A 9,872-nucleotide genomic window follows, 5' to 3' on the forward strand; every position below is an offset into this window, starting at 1 on the left:
TGTTTATGTGGCATTAATGAAAGAACAGGCTATTCCAGACAAGCTGGGGCTCTGGTGCCACTGGGCTCTGAGCTATTGTAGGTCACATGTCTGTTCTTCAGATACATATTTTATTCTGCAGTCTCCGTGGGATGCCACTTGTCATTCAGCCCTGCCTTCTTTCTGACCAAGAGTCCTTCCAGGGATGCTGCCATCATATGAGATTCAAGGTGGGCCATTTCGTCCTCTGGGGTATTAGGTTTGGTTAGGGCTGATTATCAGGATTTTTTCTTCCCAAGGTAAAATCAGAGCTGGGCTTACAGCCCTAGAGACCAGATTCAGCTATTTAACCCCAGGGTAATTAGATCCTGGGCTGTGATCATACCTGAATCCCACACAACCCAGGATCCGTTCTAGAGTTGGGAGAGGCTTTCAATCCCCCATCCTGTTTAGCCCTTCACCTCTCAACCAAGCCTGCCCCAGGAGGGGAGAAGGGAGTGGTCGTCTGTGGAGTGGGTCCCTGTCTGTCGGGAACCGCAGAGACCCAGCCTCTGAGGGAATATGGTGACGGGGCAGGGAAACAGCTGCTGGATAACACAGTGGTGGGGGCATTATTGAGCGACATAGAGACAGACAACGAATGAGCGTCCTGGCAGTGGACTATCAAATGCTTCTCAGGCTAGGAAACATTCCACAAAGACCAAGACTGTAAGTTTGCTATTTCAGTTAATATGTTTGGGGTTTAATATACTGGAGGAAATGTAATGATAGAAATATGAATTACATTGAAACTGTAAGCCTTTTACAATCATTTAATAAAACATCTGGAGCTTATTTTTTCTTAACAGAAAATTTTTTTTATAGAAATTGTGGAAACCAAAACATTTTTTAGTTTTGTGCATCAAGAACGAAACATTTGCTGTTAAAAACAGCTGAAATCTGGAAAAAAATCATTGAAGTTTTTGAAAAATTAAAAGTTTTGATTGTGCCAATACATATGTTGTTTTTTAGGGATAGCAAAAACTTTGCATAAAAATGTTTTCAATTGAAAATCTAGTTTTCCTTTGGAATAATTAAAAGAGATTGGAATCTTAGATTGTAAAGTAACAGATTGGAAAGAGATTGAAAATTTAGCCCAGATTGGAAATCTGTAATTAAGGATGCTAACATTTATATTCTCCAATAACACCACTATTATAAACCCATTTACGCTATTGGAATCGTGTTTAATTTCTGTTTCATACAGTTACTTGTAGGATGCTAAAACTAAGTAAAGAGCAAAATTGATACCCACAGAATATGCATTATACATGTAGACAGCTTTAGACTTAGGCAGAGACAGCTAAAGCCCACAGCCAAAGCCACCCCGCCCAGGAAACAATAGCTGACTTTTCATAGAAATTGTGAAAACCAAAACTTTTTTTCTTTTTGTTAATTGAGAACCAGACAATTTCAGATACAGTGCTTAAACCCGAAACATTGTCACTGAATAAAAAAAAAATGTTTGGACTTTTCCAATAGATAGGTTGTTTTTCAAGAATAGCAGAGACTTCCTTGGAGCACGTCTCAGTTTAAAATCCAGTTTTCCTTTGAAATAATTTAAAATGAAAATGTCTGAACTAACCAGATTGAACATGTAGATTTCAAGGGGGGTAGGAACACTGACATAGTCCAATAATTGTACAATTTGAACCCAGTCACTCTATTGCAACTGTGTTTATTTCTGTTTCAAAGGGATACTTGTTGAATGGTAAAACTGAGTAAGCAGCAAAGTTGGCAGGAAACATCATCGGTATTAAACATACTAGTGCCTTAGACAGAGAACAGTGAATTGAAGTCCCCAGTCAAAGCCTGTCTTTCTTATCCCTGCCCAAGGACATGGAGCATGTCAATGGGATGAGAACTCAGATATTCTGCTCTCGCGCCATATCCGCTGCCCCACAGTGCTGCCTGCTAAACACTAATGTTATAAATGGAGGCAGTGAACATACATATAATAAGACACAGCTCATCCCCCACAGAACTCACAGTCCAAGAAGACAAGGCAGAGAAATGGATGGAGGAGAAACAGAGGCACAGGGAGGGAAAGTGACTGGCCCATTGTCACAGAGCAGGTCAGTGGCAGAGCCCAGAACAGAACCCAAGTCTCCTGAGGGCCACTGACTCATATACGATGCCAAGTCCATCTCATATTTGCAGGAAAAGAGGATATCAGGCAGTGTTGGCATTTTAGCATTTTAGTTTCTTACCCAAATCCAGAGCCTGCTCTTCGTAGCAATAGGGGATCCATCTTGGCTAGAATTATTCAACTGAGATTGTACTGTGCTCCATCCTTCAAACAGCATTTTATTAAACTACATCATGAGCCAGATGAAGCTCATGCAAATTGATGAAGCTCCTTTGACTTTAAGGGAGCTGCGACAATTTACATTCATGTGATAAGTCGGCACTCCTAGTTAATAGCAGTGACTAGTGCTGTGCATTGTTGACACTCACATCATATTGCTGCAGGAAATCAGGTCCACTCCCTCTGTCACTGTAATTCCCCACTGTCTTTGTCCTTCCCTCTGCAGCCATCACACAATGAACTGAGAAAGAAAATGTCCAACCGAACCACCCTGACCGAGTTCCTTCTTCTGGGATTCTCTGAAGTTCGGGAGCTGCAGATTTTGCACTTTGTGGTGTTCCTGCTGATTTACCTGGCAGCCCTGCTGGGGAATCTTCTCATCATCACAGCCGTAGCCCTCAGCCCACATCTTCAAACCCCCATGTACTTCTTCCTGGTGAATTTGTCTATCCTAGACTTTGGCTCCATCTCCGTTACTATCCCCAAATCCATGGCCAACTCCCTCATGAAAACCAGGGTGATTTCTTATCCTGGATGTGTTGCCCAAGTCTTTCTCTTTCTCCTCTTCGCTGGAACTGATTTTGCCTTACTCACCATCATGGCATACGACCGATATGTCGCCATCTGCCAACCACTGCACTATGAGAGAGTGATGAACAGGAGAGCTTGTGTCCAAATGGCAGCCAGTGCCTGGACTATTAGTATTGTCTACTCTGCCCTGCACACTGGCAATACCTTCAGGTTACCCTTCTGCCAGTCCAATGTCATCAACCAGTTCTTCTGTGAAATCCCCCAACTACTCAAGCTCACCTGCTCTGACTCATACCTAAGTGAAGTTTGGGCTCTTGCCTTCGGTGTGTTTATAGGGTTAAACTGCTTTGTTTTTATAATTGTGTCTTATGTTCAGATTTTCAAAACTGTGTTGAGAATCCCTTCTAAGCAGGGACGTCATAAAGCCTTCTCCACCTGCCTGCCTCACCTCACTGTGGTCTCTTTGTTGCTTTTCACAGCCATCTTTGCCTACCAGAAACCCACCTCCAGCTCAGCATCAGGTCTGGACCTGGTGGTGGGTGTTCTCTATTCCCTGGTGCCTCCAGTGATGAATCCCATCATCTACAGCATGAGGAACAAGGAGATCAAAGCTGCTTTGAAGAAACTGATTGTGTGGCGGTTATTCACCAAGAGTTAAAATCTCCATCCCTGCAACTTGAATGTGATTTCATTCTGAGTTTCTTTGTAGATATAATCAACAGATGACAAAATTGTCTCTTTGAGAACATAGGGTGTAATCTGTTTATGAAATCACAAAATCTGGACTAGCTTCACTGAAGTCATATGAGTTAGTATAAGATTCCACCAGTGTACATAAGATCAGAATCTATATACGTAGGCACCTATCTATCTATCATAGGGATTTATAGGGCTCCTGTAGCCTGGGGTATGAGAGGTTTGGCTTGTGTGTTTGCTTGTTTCTTTTTCATTTTGTTCGATTTTGTTGATTCATTCGTTGACTTGTTTCTTTGTTTCAGGTGGCTTTTTGCGGGGAAGGAGGAGCTTGGGAGGGTGGAGTATGTTGGACTAAATGGTGATATCCACTTATTTTGTCATCTATTCAAGGAGTCAGTGTCAGAATCGATGGGGTTTTCTGAGAGACTTGAAGTTTTGCTTTCCGCATTGATGAAGAATTGAAAAAAAGTTTCTGCTGGTGTCTGTTCAAGTGATAATTTTAATGCTGATGGGGTTGTTTTGTGTAATGTATGATGTGTTAGAGCACCTAGAGCTGTATATAACTGTATGTATTATTGTTATTTATTTAAATTTATTAAAATAAATAAATACTGTATTGTTCTTCCTATGGTGGAAAGGAATTTGGAAGAGAAAGTTATTTAAATGATTCCTAAAGACAAACTAAGTCTAAAAAAATAAGGTCAAATTTTGATTCCACCAAACTACTGCAGTGATCCATCTGGGATGGGAAACTGAGGCACAGAGAGGCTAAGGGACAGGCTTCTAAAGGTGGTCAGACCCCAAAAATGTAGACAGGTGCCCAGTGGGATTTTCAGGAGTGCTCAGCTGCCTTAAGAAGCCCAAACACCTTTAAAAACGTGCAGTAAGTGACTTCTGTCAGGTCGGACAGGGCGTGTGTGTCAGCACAGGGAATGAAACCTGCATCTCTGCAGTGGCAGACTGCTATCCTAAAGACACGATCATCCTTCCTCATCTTCTGAGAGGATAGGGCTGATGCTGATTGACCCAGCACATACTCGGCCCTTAGCAACATTCCTGATGTCTCACCCAGTGCTCTGTGTGAGGCTGATTTCCATTAGTATCATGTGCCAGGTGAATGAGTTTTGGCTGTAATTCTTTTGGAACAAGTAGCTGGTGTGTACCTTATAGCACACAGCCTTCAGCATCCTTGGGCATCTAAATACCAGGCACAACTTCCACTGGCGAGTGGCAGGTGCTGTTTGGAGGGACAGTGTCCAACAGGGAAGTTGGGCAGTGTGATTCAGTACCAGGCCAGTCAAACACAGGATGCAAATAGAGGAGCAAGGAAGCGAATGCTGGTTTGCCAAGTCCCAGCCTAGTGCTCTAACCATTGGGCCACCCTTCCCCACTAAGTAGAAGACTTTAAACGAAGCAATGAAATATCTGCTGCTTTGGGGCAAGAATGGATCCTGCGGGTGGATGGTAATGGGAATTTGCTTCCCAGGTCTGTGCAATGGCTGCGGACCATAAACTCACCAAGACCACTGGAGTCAGGGGATAGAAGCTGATAATAAGAATCCTTCATGTAAAGTCGGCCTGCATAGTCACACCCTTTCCCTCTCTGTATTCTGTAGTAGGAGAAGTGGAGCCCAGTTGCCTCCACCTGTCTGTGTTTGTTTGTCAGTATTTGTTTGACATGGGACAATTGTACAAATACAACAGGACTTCAATTTGCAACTCTATCCTCAGTTACTGAGATGTTCTGTGCATTTTAGGAATTAGGGCCAGGTTATTTTAAGATATGTAGACACCCAATGATGCACATAGGAGCCTAGTGGAGATTTCGTAATTGCCTATCTCCCATAGATTTAAGTGTTTGGGTGCAGAGGTGCTTCTGAAACCCCACTAAGCACCTATCTGCATCATCTGGAACCTAAATACCTTTACAAATCTCTCTTTTATTGATTAAGATTAATGCTCCCTGGTGGAGTTCAATGTTCAGCTGCTTGTACTGGGAATTGGGTGCCTAACTCCTCTAAACAGCTTTGGAAATCTTAGCCTGGAAGCCCGACATATCTCAGCCTAAGGGTACATTGTTCAAAGCTATCTTCATGATTTAGGAGCCCAGGTCCCATCTCCTAACATTAGCCACCAGAGCTGAGACCCAGGAGAGTCAGGTGGGCTTGAGACCCCGCACTGCAACATCCACACTGATAATGTCTATGTGCTAGTTTGCTCCAAGCTGCAGTGTAGATATACCCTTAGGAGCCTAATTCTCATTGAAAGTTCATGGTCTACCCCGCTTGTTCTCAGCACTGCTGGGTTTAGCCCTGGATTTTCAAAGGAGTGGATGTCTGACACCCTTAGGCTGCTTTGAAAAACTGGGGATTTGGTGCCAAACCTTACCCTGATTTCACAGAGTCGGGTCTGGGATCAGTCCCTGGCTCTCAGTCCTTTCCATTAGACCTAAAGTGGGATTTTCAAAAATTGAAAAGGGCCAGATTTTCAAAAGTATCTATGCACCTAAAGACGCAGATAGGGTCCTAGTGGGATTTTCAAAAGTGCCTAAACTTCATACATGCCTAAACTTCCATTGATTTCGACAAGAATTAGGTGTCTAACCTGCTTAGGTGTTTCTGGAAATTCCACTAGGCACCTATCTGCGTTTTTCAAAGCCTAAATACTTTTAAAAACTTGGCCATTACCCACTTTTGAAAATGCATCTAAATACCTTTGTGGATCCCACTCTAAGTCCATAAAATAGAATGATTTCATTGTGTATTAGACACCTAGGCTCTTTTGAAAATCCCACTAGGCACCTAAAGAACTTTTACAATCCAGCTCTGCTGTAAGACCCAGTATTAATTCCTAAGGGAAGGGAGTTATTGACAGAGGGAAGTCATGGCGGATAATGGGACATAGAGCTTCAGGGAAATTCAGTGTTAAGACTGAACTTAAAAAGAAACTCACTATTTGAAAGAATGGAAATGCTCACAGTCGCTTCACAGTGATGGGGAAAAGAAGGAAAAAAGGACAACAAGAAACGTTGCCAGGCTGGAGTTAAGATTGACAGCTGTTACCAGTAATTGAAGCATAGTAATACAAAAAAGCAAGTGAACATATTTTTCAGAAGTTGTTGCTTGATCAAAAATTTCCAAACATTTCGGGGAGGTGGTGCCTCTGTTATAAGCTGAAGCTTAGTGGTTCACAGACTTACCTGTGGGGTGGGACAACTGCGTTTGATTTCCCTTTTTCCCTAATACAGAGAAAGGGTTTGTATTTAGGTCTTACATAAGAGAGGAGCACGCCTTGAGTTATGGGATATTGGAATATGGGGTTTACTCAATCTCCACTCTTAAAGCTCTGCTATTTTGTGTAAATACTTAAAGATAGACTGGAGAAAGAATTTGATTTTTGACAGGTACACAAACAGGCAATGATTGAAGAATCCTCGTGGTGGAGTGTCAAATGCATCACAAATTAGAGAATATTCCACAGAGACAACACAGTAAGTTTGCTATGTGCAATTAAATATCGTTATATTTAAATATATTTAGAGCTCCTCAGTGTCTTTTCTTTTCCCCCCCAGCAGACAACAGTTGACTTTTCATAGATATTGTGAAAACCAAAACTTTTTAAATTTTTGTTCATTGAGAACCAGACAATTTCAGGTAAACTGCTTAAAACAGAAACATTGTCACTGAATTTAAAAAGAAATGTTTTGACTTTTCCTGTACTTAAGTTGTTTTTCAAGAATAGCAGAGACTTCCTTGGAACATGTTTCAGTGCAAAATCCAGTTTTCCTCTGAAATAATTTAAACGGAAAATGTCTGAATACACCAGTTTGGACATGTAGATTTCAACGGGGGGTAGGAACACTGATATAGTCCAATAATTGTACAGTTTGAACCCAATCACTCTACTGAAACTGTGTTTATTTCTGTTTCAAAGGGACACTTGTCGAACGGTGAAACCCTAACCCACTCTAGGTCCGTAAAACAGAATGATTTCATTGTATATAAGACACCTAGGCTCTTTTGAAAATCCTACTAGGCACCTAAAGAACTTTAACAATCTGGCTCTTCTCTAAGTGCCAGCATTAATTCCAAAGGAAAGGGAGAAGAAAGTCATTGACAGATGGAAGTCATGGTGGATAACGGGACATAGAGCTTCAGGGAAATTCAGTGTTAAGTTTGAACTCAAAAAGAAACCCAATATTTGAAAGAATTGAAATGCTCAGTTCAAAACAGCCATATAACCTTAACTCTCCCCCTCTGGCTTCATTGTGAAATAATGAAACATCCATTCTGGGAGAGTCTTAGGCCTGGTATACACCTAAAATAGATGTCAGCCTAGCTACATCATTCAGAGCTGTGAAAATGTCATGCCCTGTGTGACATAGTTAGATCGACCTAACCCCCACTATAGCCACAGTGTGGTTGATGGAAGAATTCTTCTATCAATGTAGCTACCGAGTCTGAAGAGGGTACATTTACTACAGTGATGGAAAATTCCATTCTGTGATTGTAATAAGCATCTACACTGCAGTGGCATAGCTTGTAGTGTAGATACACCCTCATTCATCCATAAATAGGGGATTTATTTATCAGTGTTCATGCATTCCACTGTGCTTTACTCTTTATTGGACAGTGGTTTTGTTGACTCTGCCTAGGAAACACACTATGCACATTTGAAGACATGCATCAATAATTTCTGATTAGTGAGATGGCCGGACGGTATTCACAACATCCTCGCCCCTTTCATGTGCCACGAGTTATACAAATTCTTCTAGATTCACTGCTAGCATCTCTGCACACACAAACCCCCTAGCACTGTTGAATTTACATACGGTTAGAGTATAGGAATCATCTGATGATTTTACTTTTAGTTCTCTGTCTATGACCAACACCAGAGAGAAAAGTGAAAGGAATGCAGCAATGTGTAATTCCTTAATGTGCCCGGGATTATGTCTCTTTCCTGAGTTTGCAGGAGCAGTTGACTTCACAATGATGGGGGAAAGAAGGGAATTCCTAAAGTAAAAAACGACAAGAAACAAAAACGATGCCAAGTTGGAGTCAAGATTGACAGTTGTTACTAGTAATTTAAGAATAGTAATACAAAAAAGAAGTATGTGCATGGTGCTGGTGGCAGGGGTATAGGCGGCAGGTTTGTATAATATTTGGCGGTGCCCAAAATGGTGGTCGTCCCCCCTCCCCCCGCTCTTGCCCTGTAAGCCGATATAAAATGAAGCTACAACGCGTTGGCACCACAAGATTACAAGGGTCAATTAAAAGTGGAAAGTCAGAAGCAGCACTTGCCTGCTTCAATATACAGTATTAAATTTTGTTGCACCTGTTGTGACAAAGTGGGAATGTTCTTAATGTTTTCTCTGAATACTATGTGAGTGCCTCAGTTTCCCCTGCAAAGTGCCAACTGAAGGTGTTGGGGACAAAGAGATCAGGTGGCCTCCTTGTCCGGAAGAGACACAAAGGTTAGAGGGGGGATTGTCAGTTTGGAGCTGGCTGGGGAAATGGGGAGAGGCCCAGAACTTGGGTCTGGGCTCCCCACCCCCCAAGATGGACCTGACTGAGGGGTCCTGTTTTCTGTACCTACAAACTCTGTTTTAGACTGTGATCCTGTCGTCTAATAAACCTTCTGTTTTTACCAGCTGGCTGAGAGTTACGTCTAACTGCAGAGCTGGGGTGCAGGGACCTCTGGTTGCCCCAGGACCAGCCTGGGCAGACTCGCTGCAGAAAGTGCATGATGTGGAAGGGCATGCTGAATGCTCCGAGGTCAGACCCAGGAAGGTGTAAGCTTCTTGCCCTGGAGACAGTATGCTCCAAGAGAGGAGGCTCCCCCAGAGTCCTGACTGGCTTTGTATGGAGTAGTTCCAAAGCATCCCAGCATCCCCTTCCACACCATGCACTTCCCGGAAGTCTGCACAGGCACTGACATTCCCTCCTCTGGCCTTTGTCTCTTTTCCAGGCATTAGGAGGCCACCTGATCTCTTTGTTCTCCAACACCTTCAGTTGTCAGCTTGCAGGAGAGCGGCCCAGGCCATCACTTGCCCACAGACAGGGTTTCGGCCATTCTCTGTGCAGACAGCATCACATTGGCCCTCTAGGGCTCTACAATAATCACACCCCCTTATCCCACCATCTAGATCCTTGAGAAATGCATAGGGGAAACTGAGGCACCCACACAGTATTCAGAGAAAACATTAAGAACATTCCCAGTTCGTCACACCGGGGCGGGGGGTTGCCATCATGTGTGGCCTCCCCACTCCTGCTGCTGCCCCTGGGTGCCGGGGGTGGGGTGGGGTGGGGCGGGGGAGAGA

The 9,872-nt window shown here is 43.1% G+C and overlaps 1 protein-coding gene across 2 annotated transcripts; it reads left to right on the forward strand.

Annotated features, from left to right (window-relative positions):
• Positions 1 to 631: 631 nt before the first annotated feature.
• On the forward strand, positions 632 to 4,103 carry LOC120381077 (olfactory receptor 14C36-like). Of its 2 annotated transcripts, XM_039499134.1 has the most exons (3): positions 645 to 687; positions 2,001 to 2,093; positions 2,553 to 4,103. In XM_039499134.1, the coding sequence occupies exon 3, from the start codon at positions 2,580 to 2,582 to the stop codon at positions 3,513 to 3,515; it is 936 nt and encodes a 311-aa protein (XP_039355068.1). In that variant the 5' UTR covers positions 645 to 687; positions 2,001 to 2,093; positions 2,553 to 2,579; the 3' UTR covers positions 3,516 to 4,103. The 2 variants fall into 2 exon arrangements, with proteins under 2 accessions (XP_039355067.1, XP_039355068.1); XM_039499133.1 differs by lacking the exon at positions 2,001 to 2,093 and having other exon boundaries at positions 632 to 687.
• Positions 4,104 to 9,872: the final 5,769 nt, after the last annotated feature.

Source organism: Mauremys reevesii, linkage group 13 (genome assembly GCF_016161935.1).
Source record: "Mauremys reevesii isolate NIE-2019 linkage group 13, ASM1616193v1, whole genome shotgun sequence".
Lineage (NCBI taxonomy): Eukaryota > Metazoa > Chordata > Testudines > Geoemydidae > Mauremys > Mauremys reevesii.